General features: G+C 35.0%; 2 protein-coding genes across 2 annotated transcripts; one reads left to right on the forward strand and one right to left on the reverse strand.

The window, feature by feature from the left end:
- Positions 1-826: 826 nt before the first annotated feature.
- Positions 827-7644, reverse strand: LOC110774907 (uncharacterized protein At5g19025). The gene is made up of 2 exons (XM_021979504.2): positions 6888-7644; positions 827-1137 (listed from the first exon to the last, which is right to left on the reverse strand). The coding sequence occupies exons 1-2, from the start codon at positions 7577-7579 to the stop codon at positions 1098-1100; spliced, it is 732 nt and encodes a 243-aa protein (XP_021835196.1). The 5' UTR covers positions 7580-7644; the 3' UTR covers positions 827-1097.
- A 4829-nt stretch (positions 7645-12473) lies between these two features.
- Positions 12474-20144, forward strand: LOC110774905 (uncharacterized). Its single transcript, XM_021979503.2, has 6 exons — positions 12474-12802; positions 14247-14480; positions 15172-15283; positions 15370-15544; positions 18581-18821; positions 19564-20144. The coding sequence occupies exons 1-6, from the start codon at positions 12628-12630 to the stop codon at positions 19854-19856; spliced, it is 1230 nt and encodes a 409-aa protein (XP_021835195.1). The 5' UTR covers positions 12474-12627; the 3' UTR covers positions 19857-20144.
- Positions 20145-21629: the final 1485 nt, after the last annotated feature.

The raw sequence follows: 21629 nt of genomic DNA on the forward strand, positions 1-21629 counted from the left end.
AATTTGTCAAAAACGACATTTCATAACCCATTTTTAGCGAGAAAAGACCTTATATAATTTTTTTTGTGATCCTTAATGTAACTTTTTTTTTTTCGAAATCACACCCAAAATGTTACCGGACCGGAGCTCCGCACGGGTTAACCAAATCAGGGTTAACGGGCTAGACAATTTAAGAGTGGGGGAATGGTAAGGGAAACCCGATTCTTTCACTGGTATTTATACGAAGTATATGATTCGTACTCGTACATTCAGTTATGAATCATATCAGTCTGGTTAACAATTACGACGTAAAGTTAGGGTGAAATGTCACTTGGTGGAGTAGAACAATCAGCCCAAGTTTAAGTTTCTCTGCCCCTTTCTGGATAATGCCGAACATTAACGATTAAGGTAAGTGAATAGAGAACAGAAATTAAGGTAAGTGAATAGAGAACAGAAATTAAGGTAAGTGAATAGAGAACCAAAAGGTCTTGCGCGCACAAGGTGTACAATAAATTTATTGTACACCAAGATAACTTTTATGCAGTTTTTCGTAACTTTAACTTATTTTTCTGTAACTTTTATATTATAAAATTAAAAAGTTGATAGATAAACATTTTAAAGGGTTAAATGATTAATTTATACATTATTAGTGATTTTGAAGAAATAATTTTTATTCAAATGAAAAAATTTATCATTAAAAAATAGATAACTTTTATCTATATAAATGTAACTTTTAAGCATTTTGAGTCAACTTTTACTCCGGTGTACACTATTTATTGTACACCCATTGTAAATAAGAATTTGTGATAGCGAACAGAAATTAAGGTAAGTGAATAGAGAACAGAACTTAAATAGGAATAAAGTTCCATTTATTTATTGGCAATAAATTGGTAATACAATTCCAGAATAGCATTAGAATAAATTTTAAACAGCTTTCATCCTTGCAGCTCCACATAGTGACAATCGTACTGAAAATGCAATTCGGATGGAAGGCTACCCTCAGACGTTTGGTCCTCTAAACATCCCAACTTCCATCAAAATGGAAAAATCAGCCGACTTTGGAGCACAAAAGGATTAAATCAACTTTGTATCAGCACATCTGCAGGCTGCAGCCATAATCAGCGATGATCTCCATTAGCTGCCAAATTGGATAAAGCCCTGCAGGTGGAATGAACCACACATTAGCAATTTGCAACTGCATTTTTTTGAGCTACTGTGTGAGAGAGGGACACTTAAACTTATAGTCAGTAAAATGTTACTCGGGCTTTATTGTGTTGGATAACGGCATGTGTCCAAGTGCTAGACTTGACTATCTAATTCTAGGTTTTCGTCCAAAGTGTCGATTGTCCATATACCCATGCCAGAGTAGTAAAAAATATCTAATTCAGGTACTTTATGAAGAGTCCGAGTAACACGAATGTTCAAACAAATGCAGGCTTTACTGCTTTACATATCAACTATCCACATAGAGTAAATAAAATATTATTAAAAAAAACACAAAAAGGGGGGCAAAAATCAGATTAATAATGCAGGGAAGAATTGAAGTAGGAAAAGATGAGACAGAGAGAGGGGGGGGGGGGGGGGGCAATTACAGCAGAAGAGCACATTAATAATGTTCTTTTCACGCGATGGGAGTGTGATAATACTTTGATACAGTAAGAGATGCTTTATTTATCCCTTTATAGAAAGGAAAGGAAATGTTGTTCAGTAATCCAACATATTGCTCCTTAGCCATTCAAACACATGCACTATTCTTGGGATCATATGTGAAAAATAAGACTACCGGATCATTACCAAGCTGCAAACATCAAGCAATATATGATTGTTGGCCTTCATGTTTGGCAATCACATACGCATTCAAGAAGGGGGTGGTAGTTTCCAAGGGTTTCCACCAAAGGGAATATGTTCACATTTTGGCAATACAAAGTTCACCCTCTTAAAATGTGAAGTAGCAGCAATCACCTTTGTTTTTACAATGCACTAGTGGCATATTATGGATATCAAGCCAACTCTGATCATATCCGGGACAAGTAGCACTCGATTGAATTGTCAATTTAATAAATGACCTTATACAGGTGTTATCATACACGAGGTAAAAGTTGTCCTTGAACATCCAATATAACTTTCCCTTACACTAGCTAGTTAATTAACAGTTCAACCAGCTGATGGCTAATGATGGTTTGCCACACCAAACGATAATTCAAGAGGTTTATCATACTAATTTAGTTAATACTTGTTACACTTTCCTTTTTTATATGTCCCAACATACTTGTTACACTTCCATATTAGGAATGACCCCACCAATATTTTAATGTTTTTAACTTCCCACTACCAAAGATTCTTTCATTCAATTAAGAAAATACCACCCTAACTCCTACCACATCTAATTTTTTCAATAAAATAATAATTGATAACCAAACAACCACTTATCACCTAAAACTTTGAGCAAAGGTGATGTAACAAGCATTTTGGGATGGAGTGAGTATTTGATTTGACAAACCATAAGGAGAATAATAACTTTTTCTTCACTGATTGTTAACAAACATATTCTTATTCCCCAGGAAGGATAGAGTACCCAGAAAGGAAGAAAAGAATAACTTCCCACCCACCAACAGAGAGGACCAGAAACCTACACATAAAATCTAAATAGAGAGTTTTAAATCAATATATTGTGTAATTTACTCACAGATTCATGTAATAAGCTTTTTACACCAATTACGTTTTAAAAGAATTTTTAGGAGGTCTTTCATCTGGGGCAACGTCCAACAGAAACTGCAAAATAGTATCCATGGAAAGAAAGAGTTCTAATAAATAAGGAATCCTAAGTCAAATTGTCAGAATGATACACACAAAATACACACATGCGTGTGCAAACACCAAGACTAAGGAGCAGAAACTAGATAAAGAAATAGCTAAGGCTCTCCCTCCTCCAAATCCTAACTTGAAATCACACATCCACACCCGTCAGGTGCACATCCACGCACGCAAAAACTAAGACAAAGAAACAAAATACGCAGAACTCCCTCCTCATTCAACTTTTTCAATTCACGGCCTTCCACACGTTACATGTCAAAATTCTGTTAGTCATTAGGCAGTTCCAAATAAGGGCTCATCCTAATGGTGCTCCACAGATGAGGTAGATTTAAAAGCTAAAAGTCTTTCCCAAAACTTAACTGAGTTGTAAGTTCTTTCCTAAAAGTATAAAAATGATCATTTCAGGCACGTTCTTCTTAATAACGATGCTCAAATGAGATATCCAGAAACAAAGTTCTTCTTAAAGCTGATACAAGAAAACCTCCCTAGCTGGTAAGTTTGTTCTCTAAAAAGCAATTGTAATCATTTTAATTGCATCAGATTTTCTACGACAACAATGGACCCTCACATGTCTCAAGATTCACAAAAGTTACAGAATCTAAACCACGTAAGTATAACGATCTTGGATGACAAATCCTCCCTCCAATGCACAGATGAAATTCGTTTGGATGAAAAGGCCAACAGCTTCAGCAAAGCTTATCCATTAAAAAAAGCCGTAAACCAATTCATTACCAAATTCACTACCAAACCATATTTGTGAACAAAAACATAATCCTAAAAAGCACGCACAACAGAAATCACAGTAGAAAAACCTTTTTACCATTACCTTGCCCAAACGCTCCAAGAGCAGACCTTCTCCCGAACCCCAAATATCTTGCTAGGGATGACATATAACTTCATAAAAATTCCAAACTTAATTTCTAATGCCAAAAACCTTCTTTATATGTAATTAATTTGGTGTTAGGAAAAGATGACTATATTGTTCAAAAATTGCATCAAATTACCTGGCATCAAGAGAGCATGCAGTGCCTATTCCGAAATGTATAATGATACACAGAAATAGGCTGGAATTATGATGCTAAGTGTAGAAGCAAACTGGAAAAGACATGACCTTTATCCATACATCATCAAGAGCTTAAAGTTGTCATTGAACCCCCAGCCTCATCTCATATATGACGATATGCAAATTCCATTCTTTATTAAGTTTAACAAAATTGTACTGCAGCTGAAAGCAATCCTTCATGCACCTGCATACCCTGTAAATACAACTCCATATCCTGGTGATGGTATGCAATTTATTAGTCTACTAACCCCAGTAACTCTAAATGCTAATTCCAACATCTTCAGCCAATATTTTGCTTGCTCCATCCACTTTTCCTCTCATTCCGACCCACAAGCACACCAACATTTTGCAGTTTCTTAACAAATACTCCCTCCTTCCCTTAAAGTTTACCCCACTTCTTTTTTGGGTTGTCCCTTTGAGTTTTCCCCATACTATAAATGATCATATGGATCCACCACTTTACTCCCATATTCACTACATTTGGTCCTACCACTTTTCTCTTTCATCAACTTTACATAACCAGAAATTAAAAAAGTAACTACACCTCTATGGGGCAACAAAAGGGGACGAAGTAGTTACAAATAGTTAGGCTATCTAACTAACCACCGATAATAGAGATGGCATTACACAAATGATATCTTGTACCACAAAGACAGCTACCACAACTTAATTTCTATTTGACCATTCCATCATAGGGAGCTATAAATACAAACGCACAAGAATTGGCTTTTCAACAAAAAATGTCAAATGATCCCTTTTCTGTCTCTTTTGCTCGCTTTACACCAAGGATGGCAAGGACAGTCTTGGTAGGTATAGATTGGCAAGATCCAAAGATCCAACATTACATGATAGAACATAGCACTAGAGTTCTAAAAATAAAGAAGAGAGATATTAGAATTTCAATGAACTTGTTGAATAACAGCAAACAGAAGAGCACATCTCTTAACAGCAAGGATTTTGGCTACAATACTGGATACAACCATCAGGAAGAGAAAGCAGTCACAGCAATTTGTGACTTTCTAAGACACTGATAGAGTTGATATAAAGACCATCTTAGGAGGCAAACGGAAAAATATACAAAAATAAAATAAAATAAAAATTAACTGACATGATGACAGTTTCTTTTTAAGTGGATGGTGGAATGAAGAACGGCAGATGAACTTGAAGCAAATATCCACAAAGCTAAAAAAATGATCCCAGCATCACCAGATTAGAAAAGAAAATGAAAGTAAGATAATGACAGCCTGACAGGTTTTTAATATTAGTAATGAATGGTGGAATGAAGAACAGCAGGTGATCTTGAAGCAAATACCACAAAAGTACAATTAAAAAAAAAAAAAACAAGAGCAAACCAATTTCAAGATTGAGGCTAAAATCAAAGGCTATGAGGCTAACAGGGGAGCAGTATAACTGAGTGCAAAGTCTGCAGAATGCAGACATATTATTACATATTCAATCCTGGTTTCCACAGACTAGAGCCAAAAGTTACTCAATAGACAGCAAGGAAGTAAGAGGGTCAATTGTGTTATCCTTTCTACCCATGGATACTTGCAAGCTGCAAGTGCTGATTAGTTAGTCCATGATATAATCCCTCCGTCCCTAAAAGATTGTTCTGTATACCATAAATGGATGTTCCTATTTGTTTGCCCATACTTTATTTCGTTTATGGTCCTCACATGTCTCTTTACCCACACTAATATTTAATAGTGGTAAAAGACAAATCTACCTACACACTTGCTTTTGAGTTTGCCCAACTCTTTAAATAGTGAACAAAAGCATTTGGGACAATCTTTTAGGGACGGGGGGAATACCATTTAAACTCTTACTCTTAGCTATGTTTCACAAGTTTCAAAAGCCCCATTTGTCATCTGCAGTCCTCTCCGATAGCCATACCAAATGTTTTTCTTAGACACCTCAGGTCATCAACTGTAAAGGATAGATAAACTACCCACAATCAACCAGTAAAAAATCACCACTCAGTCACCAGATTCCATAAGTCATTCTAAAAGCTGGCAGGTCACATTACATTAAACCTTAAAGGCCAAACAGTCACTTCACTTAAACCCCATTTCTGCCAAATGACAATTCGCCATGACTCCTCCTCAAGTAGACCCATAAACCTCCTCAATAAATAAATAAAATGCACTATTGTTGGAAACGATGTGCCAAATAGTAGCTTAAACAACAAAGAGACTACATTTCTTGAATTATTGGACAAAGAAGGCATCAGGAAGAGAATTTTGCACTTGACTTGGATACTTATTTGACAGAAACATAAATCTCAAAATAACTATCCAAAGAATATGATTGGCGGATTTTAAGAATACAATATACCTAAAGTTAAACCCTATAATTGAAACTACAACATTCAACCGGGCACCAAATCAATTTGAACTAAGTAAGCTTAAAAGCAAACCACTGTTAGATCGGGTACGGGTTCGCAATTCGCTACCTAATTTGCTAAATTAGACCAAAATTATACCATTTTGATGTTATAATTCGCTTTTTCGGTTCGTGGGCTGATTGGAGGATTAGGTAACACTGAAGAAAACTAAAGACTTGTTACTATCGAAATAACACAGTACATTGTTCACAATCTAAAAACAATAAGCATTTAATAACACCAGCCTTCTGACTTTTGCATACTAATCAGTAAGAGCAAAGGCCAATCATGAATGCAGAATCAACAGAGGGCATAAGTATCAATTTTGAAACGGAGTAACAATGATTTCAACAATTCTCAAGATGATGTTACAATCATAGCAAAGCTCACATAAGTAGATAATTCAAATTAATCTGATACGGAGTATAACAACAGCACAATCGAAAACCAATACAAATTCGATTGTGAAACTCTAATACATCAAACTATAATCAATCAGGACACTATTCAATCCATCATTAGGTACTTCAATCCATCAAAAAACAGAAACCCAAAATTATTTCATAGTCGACTAATTAATTAATAAAGATTCCAATTTTTTCAAAAACAGAACCCATTGAATAAAAAGAAAAGAAACAATCAACTCACTTTTTATGTTTCCTTCCTTTCTTAGGTCCCCAACCGACCAATTTAGCAATCGGACAGCCACATTTAGCCCGGAAAAGAAGAACAGCACGGCCATTTGGCGGCGCCATCTTCCTCAACTCAGCTCTAAGGCACTCATAATCAGGATTAGTCTCACTCCCACCTTTCCACGGCAATTTATCAATATCATTAGGCCCTGATTTCAAGCACTCCTCAGTCTGCAACTGCAAATCAAACTCCAACGCCTTCTTCAGCCCTTTACACTTAGGATTATCGCATTTACGCGATCGAAAGCCGAACCCAAAGCCACCGCAGCAGCAAATCTCGAAGGAGACGGCAACGAGGGCGAATGATAGGAGAAAGCCGAGGAGGTAGATGAGGGGGAATTGATGGAGGAGAGAGGAGTGAGAGAGCACGAGAGGGGGGAGGAGGAGAGAGAGAGAGTTGAAGATGTAGGAGAAGTAGGAGGTGAGAAGGAAGGTGCCGGAAATGAGGACTAGGATTAGGATGAGGAGATCGAGGGTTGCGGTGGCGGAGGGGGAGTGGTGGCGGCAGAAGAGGGATGAAGAGGAGGATGAGTGGTGGTGGTTGGCGGTGGCGGATGAAGATTGTTTGCGGGGTTTGGTGGAGAGAGGAGAGGAAGAAGGAGGCATTGCTATGGTGGTGAGGAGAGAGAAAATGGGGTGATGGCGCATGTTAGTGAAATACAAATGGAAGGGGGTGGAGTGACTTTTTGGTTGCCAAAGGAAGGTGGTGTCCTGGTGTGTGTTTTTATTTTTATTTTTATTTTTGTTAAAATCTTTAATTTTGGGGATGTTGAGATACGTGGTGGTATTGAGAGAGGGAAGAAATGGAGCGCATGATAGTAAAAACAGGTTGAGTAGAATCTAATTTTTTTTTTTTTTGGGTGCGTATGAGCCACAAGGGCAATATAAATTACAATTGGGGGTGGGGGGATTCGAACCTGAGACCTATTGTACACAGAACCTGAGTAGAATCTAAATTAAGTGGTCACAATTTAATTTTACTAGATTTTAGCCCGTGCGATACACGGATTTTATAAATGGTTAAATTAAAATAAGACTTATATATACCAACTGATATATTTTATATACTAGATTAGATTCCGTGCACGCACGGATTTTGATAATTTTTTTCACAAAATATTTAACTGAATACCTCCTCAACTACTGCATAATTACAACATTTTTTTAACATACTCATTTAAATTTATTCATCTAATACGCAAATTTAAAATGTTAATATGGTAATTTATCCAAAATATTGAGTGATATATTTTCCATTATTAATATAGCGATTTGACTAAAATATTATCGATTAGAATTAATTATTATTACGTCGTATCTATTATTGCCATAATTTATAAACTAAATTTTGTTTCCATACATAAATAGTTTATAAATAAAAGATAGAAAATAAAAATAAAATAAAACAGATACGCTCTTTAGGAAAGTGGTTTTTGGCGGGAAAAAATTGCACCAGGAATTGACATGTGTCATTCCTGGTGTCTCTTTTAGTATATAGTAATAGATTAGATTAGATTATTTTTTATTTTGGATTGAATTTCATTTTAGATTTATTTTTTATTTATCAGAGTGTTTGATTTTGGATGAAATTGTATATGTGTAAAATTAATAATTAATTAATAGAAAATATCTACGTGGCACCTAATTATTTATCTACATGGCACTCGACTTTTTTAATTCAAAAATAATTCAAAATATTATTTTTCATTGGCCGAAAACATTAGATTTCCTACGCGGCGCTCTAATATTGGATTAGTGTTTGATTTTAGATTGAATTTTATTTTAGATTAGTGTTTGATTTTGGATGACTTTTATTTTAGATTAGTATTTGATTTTGGATGAATTTTTGTTTTAGATTTATTTTTTAATTATTAGAGTGTTTGATTTTGGATGGAGTTGTATATATTAGTAATTAATTAATTAAAATATCTACGTGGCACCTAATTAATTATCTACATGACACTTGATTTTTTTAATTCAAAAATAAATTAGAAATCTTATTTTTCATTGGCCGAAACCAATAGTAATCCTAGGTGGCACTCTAATATTTCAGCAAATATGCCCGTGCGATGCACGGATTCTATTAAATTGTTATGTATATACCAATTTTATATACTTCGTATTAGATTAAATTAGTTTTTGATTTTGTATTAAATTTCATTTTAGATTTTAAAAAATAATAATTTATGAGAGTGTTTGTTTTTGGATGAAATTTTATATGCGTAATATTATTAATTAATTAATTAAAATATCTACGTGGGGTTTAATTATTTATCTACGTGGCACTCGACTTTTTTAATTCAAAATTAATTTTGAAATCTTATTTTTCATTGGCCGAAACCATTAGATTCCTTACATGGCGCTCTAATATTGGACAATGAATTTTATTTATTTTATTTTAGATTAGTGTTTGATTTTGAATGTATTTTATTTTAGATTTTTTTATAATTATTATAGTGTTTGATTTTAGATGGAGTTGTATATATTAGTAATTAATTAATTAAAATATCTACGTAGCACCTAATTAATTTTCTACATGGAAATCGATTTTTTTAATTCAAAAATAAATTAGAAATCTTATTTTTCATTGGCCGAAACCATTAGTAATCCTAGGTGGCGCTCTAATATTTCAGCAAATATGCCTCCTTTTATATATATATATATATATATATATATATATATATATATATATATATATATATATATATATATATATATATATATATATATATATATATATATATATATATATATATTAGATTTTCTCCATAAGTCTTGTACATACAAGGTATACTTATAATAAATTTATTATATATTAGGATAATTTGGTTAATTTTTATCCAACTTTTTATAATAATATTTTATGTACTTTTATACATATACTAGTCTTATATGCAAGTGATGTGTGTGAAATTATATAAAAACTTAAAGTTGTGTTATTGCAACTAATCATAACGAATATTAGGCACTAAAAAATATTCGCAAAGTTCATATTTTAAAACAGTGGGGGTATGCAATACATCAATCTTGCAATCTAAATAGTATAACAGTGTAACTCATGCCTTTAAATGACACAAAATCAAAATCTTAGTACCAAAGTAAAATAATTAAACATATAAATGGAAATTTTTCAATTAATTTGATCACGTGACTCAAACAAAGTTGACATATATTTTTCAAATATGCTCGATCAACAGATTGATTCATGATGGCAAGAGATAGAAGAAGGGGGGAAAATAGAGATCAATAGCTTTCGATACCATTTAGAGAACCTTAAGTATTTCATTGAAAGCAGAGGTATTTAAACACTGATACATGAGCGTAATTCCAGCTACTAATTAATTACAATCTATACAAATAAGGCTAAGAATAAAGATCACAAAATACATACAGAAGCTAATATAAGGAAAATCAATTTTCTTTGACTTTGCCAGTCAATGGAATCTAGGCAAATCAATTTTCATTTACTTTGCCAATCAAAGGAATCAAGGTTATGATTGACCATGATTTGATTGTGTATGACTTTCCTTAACCGTCATATATTTATCTTCCACAGTTATGACCTATAAGGAAGTTTTATGTGTTTTATTTCTTTGGTTTCCTAATTTGTTACTGCAGTCACTTTCTATGATTAATATCGATTCGAGAGAGCATGTTAATCTGATTTATCGTTTCAGTGGTTGTTAATTGTTGTGTTCCATCCCGAAATATTGTTCATTGGTGAACCTATATCCTAGGCCTTTTATTATTGATTTTCTCATTGTCGTAGTTTAGTTATCAAACCAGCCCATATTCTTGTTACCAATAGTCTAGACCTTTATTTTAGTATTAGAAAGAACGTTGTTTCCCTGTGGATTCGATCTTGACTTCCCTTACTATTTTGTTAGTTATTTTAGGTTTATCTTTGATTAGGTGATACGACTTAAGTCTATCAGCAGCGTTGTGCGCCTGCGGGCCTTGCGCGTTTGGTTCGTTGGCCGCAGTGTTGCTTGCCCCTTCTCGTTTTTGCGTCTAAGGCCTTGCGGCAACAATATATCGTATATTACTTGGCGATCCAATGTCGTACAATACGATTATTCGTCCGGCCCGGGCAACGATATACGCAACACGATATACGATTACGATCCAATGTCTTATCGTATATTTATGTTTTCCGAACTAAAATCCCGATTAGATATTAAATGAATCAATTAAATGAATTTTTGATTCATTTAATCCGACGATCTGTTATATGTCATTGATATGACCTTGTAGGTTCAGTCCAGAGTAAGTTGTGAGCCTAATAAGGATTAGAACTCACTGATCAGATACGTTGCCATATAGTTGTTCTGATCACTTGATCTCACTGAATTAATTATACCATATTTAATCCGAACCTTGATATTGACTAATGCACCTTGGGTGAAAGACACATTTCCTTCAAAAGAGAGATGTATGTATTTGGTGAGAGAAAAGATAGGTCAGAGAAGAGATGTGAGACCCTTAGAAAGGGAAGATCATGAAATGTTGCTGACCCTGCCTATTAAGACCCGCCCAACCCTTTTGTCTTTAAAATTTTATTGACCCTTTTAAGAAAAGCAATAGCAATAAGAGGTCTGTCAAGAGGTTTGTATTGAGTTTTAGCGGCTCGTTTGTTTAGAGGGATAAAGAGGAGGGATAATGAATTCTTATCCCTACTTACTACTATCCATTGTTTGTTTATAAGGAATTGGCAATTTATGAGGGATAGGGATAAGGATTAAATGCCTCCTTATCCCACTAATCTTGTACCTAGGGGGGGCAGGTATAAGAATGGGGATTTCTCATTTAATTGTGAAAAGACAATTATATCCTCCATAAAAAAACAAATGTACAATTAGAAGGGTATTATTGTAAGTTTATTATTTTGTTTTCTATTCTATCCAACAATTCCCAACACATTTCCCATACCATGCCAAACAAGAGATAAGGATAAAATTAATGAATTCCCTATGTCAAATTCCCTATCCTTATCCCTATCTTTGTCCCTATCCCTATCCCTATCCCTATCCCCTTCTCATACCAAACGAGCCGTAGAGGTTTGTAGATAACCTTACTATTGTTAGGAAAAGTTACAAAACCCAATGTTATTAAAGAGTAAGTAGTCTGTCTTTGCCATGTATGCAAAACATATTTTTTTTTTGCTTTAAATGAGATGAAGGATAATAGGTCCCATATACAAACCTATGTATAGATTTATTTATTGTTGATAGAAGGTTCATTACACTGAAAATTTATAAAAAAGATGATGAACCAATTGCCTATTGGGTCAGTGGAGATTGGAGCTGAACTTGGTAGGGAGGACCCGTGTTCGATCCCCGCAAGTCCGCAACAACCATTGGGAGGGGACTGAAACCTATCCATCCAGAATTCACCCCGAATTTAAATTAGCCTTAAGGGTGAACCAAGTGCTAATACCAAAAAAAAATAATGACAACAAGGCTATTGAAGTTTCTTTCTATTGATATTGCCCTCACATATTGTACTCCCCTTAGTCCCTTACCCCTTGTACCGGTCAAATTCAAGGCATAAAACGAATACCGAACTCGTCAGCTCTCCAGATACTCCGTAATTCTTTCTTCCCCAAATCAATAAAATCGTAAGATACAGCAAACACAGGAGCTAGAAAACCAGACAAACCCAGAAATCAAAGGAGAGAGAACGTGTGTGTGTGAGGTATGTCGTGCTTGTTTTCATGCTGCACATCCCTTGCGTGTGGGTGCTGCACATCAGTAGCATCTGGTATCACAAAGAAGTCAGCTCGAATAGCATACTGTGGCCTCTTTGGTTCTTCTCTTCTTATCTCCTGGATTCTTCGAGAAGTCGCTTCTCCTTTGTTGCAGAAATTACCTTGTATGAAATCTCATCATTTTACTGTTTAATTTCATTTGGTTACTCGTTTTCCTTTATTTTATGTGAATTCATCCATTCTTGGGTTTAATTTGTTGTTTTCTGTTGGTCTTCTCTTGTGGTTTGATGCTGAATTTGTTTAATTTATCTGTATCTGCATCAAAAAGTTTTGGTAAGAATTAGGCTTGAGATGGAACGTTTTGTAGAAAGGGTTACACTTTTGGTGGTATTTAGGACCTATTATAAAATTCGTTTTGCAAATAGTATAAATATAGTAGTTACAATTTAGGCATAAGGAAAGCAACATACTAAAGAATGGATTTTTTTACCCTAAGGTAAGCTATCACCATCTGAAGAATTTGAATTGTGAGCCATTGCTGTTCAGAACAACAATAAAGCCTTGTGAAGAATTGTTCTGCGGCGTATATTTTCCATATTGAATTAGTCAATCCGTCCCTAGAAGGCTTAGATAATTGGTAACATTTCTATTTTGAAGCATCTCGAAATTTTAGGCTTGTTTCTATAAAGTTAAAAATCGAGGTTTCCCATATCATACTAGATGATACTGGTAACTGATAGATTTAAGAAAGTCCAATCAATGACATGATTGAGATGTAAAACTTCAGATAGTGAAGGTTACTTGTGAAATTTCAACTGAATTCCTTAAAAACGAACTTTTATCAAATGTCAGTTAGTAATAGTGGATGGGGGGACTAGTAGTCTCTTGTTTGGCACTAGTTCTCTTGTTTCCTTGTCCTCAATAACTGTACTGGGAAAACCTCTCCCCTTTTCTTACCCTTTAATGGGTACACTTCTCAAATTGCAGGGTCTGCAAACGAGATTATTTTTAGAATTCAGCACTTTGTTGATGGATTTATAGTCAACCACGAAAGGGGTTGGTTGAAGTTGAACACTTAAAGAGTAAACTGATGAAATATCTGGTAGAGATGGATCCTGGAAAAGGGTAGTAACAAGTAACAACAAGAAATAGTTGGTGGATAGAAGCAATCAAAAAACCTTTATTAGATCTAGAAAAGGAAAGGAACTCTCTCTTTTATCATTAAAATCGAACAAATTGTTGTCTATATGCACGGGCACTGTTGGTGCGTCTGAAACACCCCTCTACTCTTTTATCATTAAAATCGAACCTTTATTAGGACTTGAATGTTTTCCTTGAAGTAGCATATTAAGTGCCATCTTGTTGTACACATCCTGATGAGTTTCCCATTTTAGCCTTCAATCATGTATGGTATGAGTGATGGGCTTTTAATCAGTTACTTAACCTCTGAAAGTTTCATTCATCTCCCCTCTCTCAATCCCAGCGGAAAGCCAAAAAATGTATGTTAGATACTTGAGTTTCCTTCAGGAGTAGCATGTTTGCATGGCTGTTGAACAAACTTGTGAGACAGATCTGTATCTGACATTTCTGCTTAATTTGACCTTGAAGGGATCAATAGTGCTGATCACACAAAGGAGTGGTACCAGACAAGTACGGTTCTTCGAGTCAGCTTGGGAAACTTTCTGTTTTTCGTGGTGCTTGCCATAATAATGATTGGTGTCAAGGACCAGAACGACAAACGTGATTCATGGCATCATGGAGGATGGATTGGGAAGATGGTTATCTGGCTTCTACTTATCGTTCTTATGTTTTTTATGCCGAATGTCATTGTAGATATATATGGTAAGCTGTTTATGGTGCTCAACTATCTATGATATCTTTTGTTTTCGGAAATATTCTTGACCACGTTTTCAATTTATTTTAGATACGGAGTACATTATTTCAGCGAACTGACTGCCACTTTTCTAGTAAAGTGTCATAACTCTTGTAAAATAATATGTCATTTACTCCCCTGGTTTTATTGAATATCCTAATTTGCGGGGAATCTATCTCACAAAATATCAGAATCCCACGAACTGAAAAAGAAGAATAAACACACGAAAGCAGTACATATTGGCCCAATTTACAAAACTACTAAATTGCCTTCCTGTACCCAATCTTGTGCTAACGAGTTAAGCAATTGGAATATCCACTGTTCCACTTTGAGAATGGATCGGAATTTATTTAATTTTTTTTTTTTAACTTCTCTATGTTATTAAATTTATTTTTTTACGGAGTACTTACTTATGGTGGCTAATGGAATTTTGGATTTCGTGGGAAATTAGGACTGTAATGAGGCTAATTAAAAGGGTATTTAAGCAATTTGTATATTCTTTTGTGGGCAAATGGACATGTTTGTCAGGAAAAGCCAAAATAGAATTGTCAGTCAAGGGCACATCCAGAGATTAATACTCATAATAGGGTGTATAGTCGGCTCTCATATATGTCATGTCTGTCTCTCAAATTTATCGTAGCAATCCTCTGTATTTTGCAGGTATTCTGTCAAAATTTGGCGCTGGACTATTTTTGTTGGTACAGGTTGTTTTACTATTGGATTTCACTTACGCTTGGAATGATGCTTGGGTTGAGAAAGATGAGCAAAAATGGTATACTCCGTACTATTCTAATTAGCAAGCGCAACTGTTAATTTTTCCTTGCATTCTTGCCTAAAGAAAATCCCGTTGCTTTTTAGGTACATGGCTTTGCTTGCAGTATCAGTAGGGTGCTACATTGCTGCTTTTACTTTCTCTGGAATTTTGTTCATTTGGTTCAACCCCTCTGGCGAAGACTGTGGCCTTAATGTGTTCTTTATTGTCATGACCATGATTCTTGCTTTCGCATTTGGTGTCATTGCTTTGCATCCAAAGGTTAGTGTCAGGCTTTCTCTGTTTGATCATAAGACAATTGTGTTTGGTCTTTTTTTCCCTTCCTTACATTGTACTTCTCATTCACTTAGTTAGTTATTTTGGTTAATGCTGGCATCGAATTTCGTGTGTAGCCAAGGTACCCAAAGCTGACAATAATAGAGTTGAGAGCTAATTGGAAGTGGCAAAGATAATCTGTGAAATTGTTTTATTTATGTTTCCTAAGTTTAGGAACTATTACAACTCTGTTCTTACTCTGGATGTTGTATAGCCATAGTTAGCACTTAGCAGAAAAAATGTCCCCTAAATGACTACATAATGTGGAAGTTTTAATGGGAGGATCTACCATAATAGGACTTGTAAGTTGTAACAGTGCAATAAGAATTAAATTGATTATATTTAACTGGGGAAATTGAAATATGGTGGAACACCTTGCCTAATTTGCCTTACTACAATGAAGGATGAACTATGAAAGCTAACTCAAAGGGAGAAGTAGAAGCTCCCACTCAAAGGATGATGAGCTCATAATGATGATGGGTTAGAGAGTATAAGAGTTCATAAACAATGGCGGAGCCAGGAATTTTTCCTTGGGTGGCTAAACATTCAAAGTTACTCCGTAAAATTTGAATTGTAAAAGTTTTGTAAGGTTATATATAGATAAATAAGGAGTAAATATGATATTTTCTAAAATTTGTACTTAAATAATATGCTTTTTACAAAAACATAGTATGTCTCATTGTATTTGGCCTTTGATTTTAAAAAGTTCAATAGAAAGAAAAAAAACCAAAGAAAAATGTGTGTGAAAAGAGTACTGGAAGAGGAAAAAAATAGAGAAGCAAACCACCACAATTTGTAGAACCATGAATAGAACATGGATTGTTTAGACACAAAAGTGAAGCAAGCGCCCTTACCCATGACCACTGGAGCAACATACATTATATATCTCCTCTCATTGTAAATTATATAGGCATTTTTTTGGGGGGGGGGGGGGGGGGGGGGGTGGCGGAAGCCCCTACCCGCCCCCTAGCTCCGCCAATGATCATAAATATGTATGGTAAGAATTCTGAGTGACGATGAATATGATTACAAGTAGAACATTGTCATTAGATGCTGGATATTATACTTATATCATGGGGAATGCTGCTTGTTATCGGAACAGGCACCTTTCAAGTTCGGGTTAAGTGGTGGGTGCCACTGGGTGGGATCAGATGTGGTCTTTGTCATAAGACTCATCACTTTATCGAAGAGGCTGTTTCCACTGAATCAAGATGCAAAGCAATTTAATAACTCATTTTGGTGTAATCCTTTATAATCTACAGCCAAAAGTTCAGACACTTCAGTTTTAAGTGTTATTTTAAGTCTTGGTCAAGTGAGGCTGTTAGATAAAAGTGTTGTTTTTCTTCAGCTACTTTTTACTAAACTGATTGATATTACTTGAGCAAACTGATTTTGCAGATTTATGCATATATTTAAAGATTGATTTTTTTTACACTGGTAAATTTTATTAATTAGAACTGTTTTCTGCTAGTTTATAATGTTATAATAACAATCATATTTATAATCACAATTATAATGACAATAACAGAAGTTTTGTATTACTACTGTGTACAATTCAGACCACCTAAGTTTAGGAATTTGACTTAGTTAAGGATATTGACCTAAGATCAATAGAAAACGAGGCTCCGTTTGTTTTAACGAGATTTTTTCAATGGAAAAAAATTTCAAGGTAAAATAAAATTGTAATAGTTTTCCTTTGTTTGTTTCCTACTTTCCTTACAAGTGAAGTATAGAGAAATAGGAAATGGAAGTAGAAAAAAGATGATGAATTGGAGGAAAGGAAATAGGATGCAAGGGAAGAGAAAAATGTGGCTTTCCTTCCTTCCAAAACGAAAATGTTTCCACCGTAGGAAAGTTACTTTCCACCTTTGGGGAAATGGTTTTCTACTCCTGAGCAAACCAAACAAAATCATTTTCCTAGAAAATGTTTTCCTCCAAAACAAATGGAACCTAAATTATGCTTTCTTTTTTAAGGAATAGGTAAACTTAATGCAAATTCCTCAAACATTTTCTACATGTTTGGGCTTAAGCCATTGTTTAATTAGATGTAGAATTCTTTCCGTTGTTTTTGTAACATACATTCATTTCACATTGATTTCAATGTATTAAAAGCATTTCCCTGCTGTTGTAATGGCTATAACTTCAACATTAAGAACATCATATAGTTGATTGTAATTTCGTTTGACCTATTGAAATTTTGTTTGACCTATTGAAATTGAAGTTTTTAGTTTTTGTTTTATGGAAATCCGTGACAGTTCATGACTTCACTCTACAAAGGTCTTAAGTTCCATGTTTTGGCCGATTCCATCTCCACGTTTCTTCGAAGCCCTTTGGATGGAGGACTTGTCTCAAAACTCTCCGTCTAAAATATACCCCGATATTTCTGAATAGATTTCCCGCACTTTCATGCATCAGGTTTTTATGTCCATACTTGCATCATATGTCTCACCCTCAGAACTTACCAATCAGTAAAGTCACAATGAAAAGGACAGAGAACCTTTGGCTCATTAACAAAAGAATGTAAAGCTTGACTGCTTGCATTGCACCTCTTAGTGCCCCCTAAATCTCCATAGTTTGTTTTCTGATTGCCAAGCTACCTTGTACCCTTGTGGAACCAATTTCATTATTAATCTTCGTTATGACATATTTGTGATCTTATTCTCATGTTATTACAGAAATGACAGAACATAGTCTTCGAAGTTGTTCCTCAGGGACAGATGTGCAAACTATTATAATGTTTTTTGAAAAGTTGAGTTCATTTGAGAATAATTGGCTTTTAGTTAGTTAGAGTATGCTCTTTTGTTCTCTGAGAACACTTGATGTCGATTGGCTATAATTTATGCACAATGGTCTTTAGAGCTTGATGTCAAGATCAGCAAATGCAAAATGGGTGAAAGGTGCTGTTGTATCTATATAGGAAAGTTATTGTGTAGAAAGCCAATTCTGATCAAGTGATATTGTTGTGTTGTTAATTGTGAACAGGTGAATGGAAGTCTCTTGCCAGCCTCGGTAATTTCTGTCTACTGTGCCTATGTGTGTTATACTGGTCTTTCTAGTGAACCTCGAGACTATGTTTGCAATGGCCTACATAACAAATCCAGAGCTGTTTCCACTAGCACCCTTATCCTTGGATTGATCACTACTGTACTCTCAGTCTTGTATTCAGCTCTTCGTGCTGGCTCTTCAAAAGCATTTCTGTCACCTCCATCATCTCCAAGGGCAGGTATAAATACCCAAATATTTTTATAGAGATTCAAGCCTATTTGTTGTTTGCCTACGCTTTATTGTCAGATTCCGTGTGCTCATCTTAACTCGAAAGTATTAGTTCCTAAGTAAAAGCTATACAATTAATTCATGTGCACAGGTTTATTTCTTATCAGACTTGACATGAATCTTAAACTGGGATGCGTGAGCTTTTCTGGAATAATACAGTATACCTTCTTGTAGTGCTGCTGTAAACGCGCTGTGAACAATTAACTTTTTGTTCTTATCGTTTGTTCTCTGTTGCTCTACTCGTCACTATTTCCATAACCCTTAATTTTAGATCCGAATAAACCTTATTTCACGAATAAATTGCATCGACTGTAGATCAACTTACAGATGAAATCAACACCACTTACTATACCTGATATCCTCCTTGCTTGGAAGCATCGTGTTCTTGAACAATTAGACGTGTCCACTAAGGAAAATGGTGAACTTGTTTTGGCTGTAGATGAGTAAGATGACTGTATGATAAAGCATATATCTACTGGACTACTGGAGTGTAGTGACAAGAGTACAGGATCAATTGGGCGTATAGAGACTGTAGACTAGCAGAAATAAAATTTGTGGTCTCTGCAAGTTGATTATTCTAGATGGAAATTTGATGTGAGAGTTGAGTAATGTCTTGTTCTTTGAGTAAAAAGTTAGGGCTATGTGCCCTTGATTGTTTTAGTTACAAAATCTTATATTTGGTGGTCACGCAGGTGCAACTAACCCACTTCTGAGCTCAGAAGACACAGAAGCTGGCAACAAAAAGGATTCAGAATCCCGTCCCGTGAGTTATTCGTACACGTTCTTTCATCTAATATTTGCTCTGGCTAGCATGTACTCAGCCATGCTTCTATCGGGGTGGACCAGTTCATCAGACAGCTCTGATCTAATTGATGTTGGCTGGGCTTCTGTCTGGGTAAAGATCTGCACACAATGGGTAACTGCAGGACTTTACATCTGGTCTCTTGTGGCGCCTTTACTGATGCCAGATCGTGAATTCTTTTAGAAAATTCATCTTCTTTTATCAATATAAATCAATAGCCCGACTCTCAAACTGTTATATCATATCAATGACTCTTTGGCTTTCGGAACTTGTGTTAGGTAAGGAAGCATGTACAGGAACAGGATATAGGAAATGTCTGTGTAATTATTCCATCTCTCGTGTTAAAGTATGTATGATAGAGAAATTCTTAAACCATGTGGACGATAATATATACTGTACGTGTATGAAACTAGTGCAAGGAATGTGGTTTGTTATAAGTTATAACTGTCGTCAGGATTGACATTTTTCTTCCTTGAGGTTTTAAAAAACGCAAGTACCAAGTGTAATACAAAAAACGCTAAATGTAGAATAAGTTAATGACGCTATAAAAATTATAAGTCGAAAATACCCTTGCTTATTCATATCCATTATTCAGCCTTTGTCTTTCTTTTCGTGCTTCTAGTCTGCCTCTCTTTCCCCTTTCCCCTTCAACAAACACTCTCGATTGGTTGATGAATTCCTTTCTCTTTCCTCGCTAAGATCAGTTTTTTTGTGGTTTAATAGTTTGATTTTGTTATTAATTGTTGATCATCTTTCAAATTGTGTATACGAATTTTGATTCTTTTTTTTTTTATAAAAAAGTAAATCTGTTAATCTGAATTAGATGACTTCCGTATGTTTCTTCCGATGGTGCTTGTTGGGTTTCGGAAATTTTAAGCGGTAGTGTTTTATGGGTTTCACTGTTGACGTTATTGCTTCAAATTAGTAGTTAACTAGCTTCCTTAATTTTAGGATAATTAGGTTATTTGTTAAGTCACTCAAAGTTAACTTAATCATGGTATTTATTTGTTAGTCTAGTCAAATTTAGTTGTAGTAGTGGCCTAAGTTAGTGGGGCATTATAACCCACAACTACACGTAACTAGCTAGGTAGTTTTTGCTATCAGTTACACTTGTAGCCTATTTAATAGGCCATGTTGCAGCTATTTCAAATGAATGAGAATGCAGTAGTATTACTTCCAACGTTTCTCATATAATTTGCATTCTTATTTCCAACAAATTGATATCAGAGCCAGTGATTTTGGTGAGTCAACAAAAAACCGTGAGTGTTTGTCTTTCATCTTTTATACAATGGTATCAAACAACTTTTCAATTTTTATTCCCATTTTCAAAGGAGATAATTACCAATCATGGGCAATCAAGATGAAGTCGTACTTGAAAGCCTTGAATTTATGGGAAAATATTGAGATTTGAGAGTGATATTGATCCCACACCTCTTCCAAATAATTCCACACAGGCCCAAACTAAAAGATATGAGGAAGATATGGCAAGGAAACCAAAGACACTTTCATGTCTTCATTCGGCGGTGTCGGATGAAACTTTTACAAGCATTATGTCTTGTGATTCTCCCAAAGAAGCATGGGATAAACTGAAGGAGGAGTTTGAGGGAAATGATCAAACTAAATTAATGGAAATCCTAAATTTGAAGAGGGAGTTTGAGATGATGGTCATGAAAAAAGTGATGGTGTTAAAGAATATGGAGCTCGGTTGATGTCAATCGTCAACCAAATCAAATTACTTGGTGGGGAATTTGACAACCAAAGGGTGGTGGACAAACTCCTTGTCACTCTTCCGGAAAGGTATGAAACTAAAATTTCTTCCCTTGAAGATACAAAAGATTTTTCTAAATTAACAGTGTCAGAGTTAATTAACTCACTGCATGCGGTGGATCAAAGAAGAAGTATGAGAAATGCAGATGGTGAAAGAGTTGAAGGTGCCCTATTGGTCAAGTCTTCGTA

Source organism: Spinacia oleracea, chromosome 3 (assembly GCF_020520425.1).
Source record: "Spinacia oleracea cultivar Varoflay chromosome 3, BTI_SOV_V1, whole genome shotgun sequence".
Lineage (NCBI taxonomy): Eukaryota > Viridiplantae > Streptophyta > Magnoliopsida > Caryophyllales > Amaranthaceae > Spinacia > Spinacia oleracea.

Bases quoted from the DNA above. Each gene is read 5' to 3' on its own strand.
- LOC110774907 (XM_021979504.2), bottom strand. From the start codon at position 7,579: ATGCGCCATCACCCCATTTTCTCTCTCCTCACCACCATAGCAATGCCT. The intron at 1,138-6,887 runs GTGAGTTGATTG...TTCCACCTGCAG, and splicing joins AAAGGAAGGAAACATAAAAA to GGCTTTATCCAATTTGGCAG.
- LOC110774905 (XM_021979503.2), top strand. From the start codon at position 12,628: ATGTCGTGCTTGTTTTCATGCTGCACATCCCTTGCGTGTGGGTGCTGC. The intron at 14,481-15,171 runs GTAAGCTGTTTA...TGTATTTTGCAG, and splicing joins TGTCATTGTAGATATATATG to GTATTCTGTCAAAATTTGGC. The intron at 15,284-15,369 runs GTATACTCCGTA...GTTGCTTTTTAG, and splicing joins GAGAAAGATGAGCAAAAATG to GTACATGGCTTTGCTTGCAG.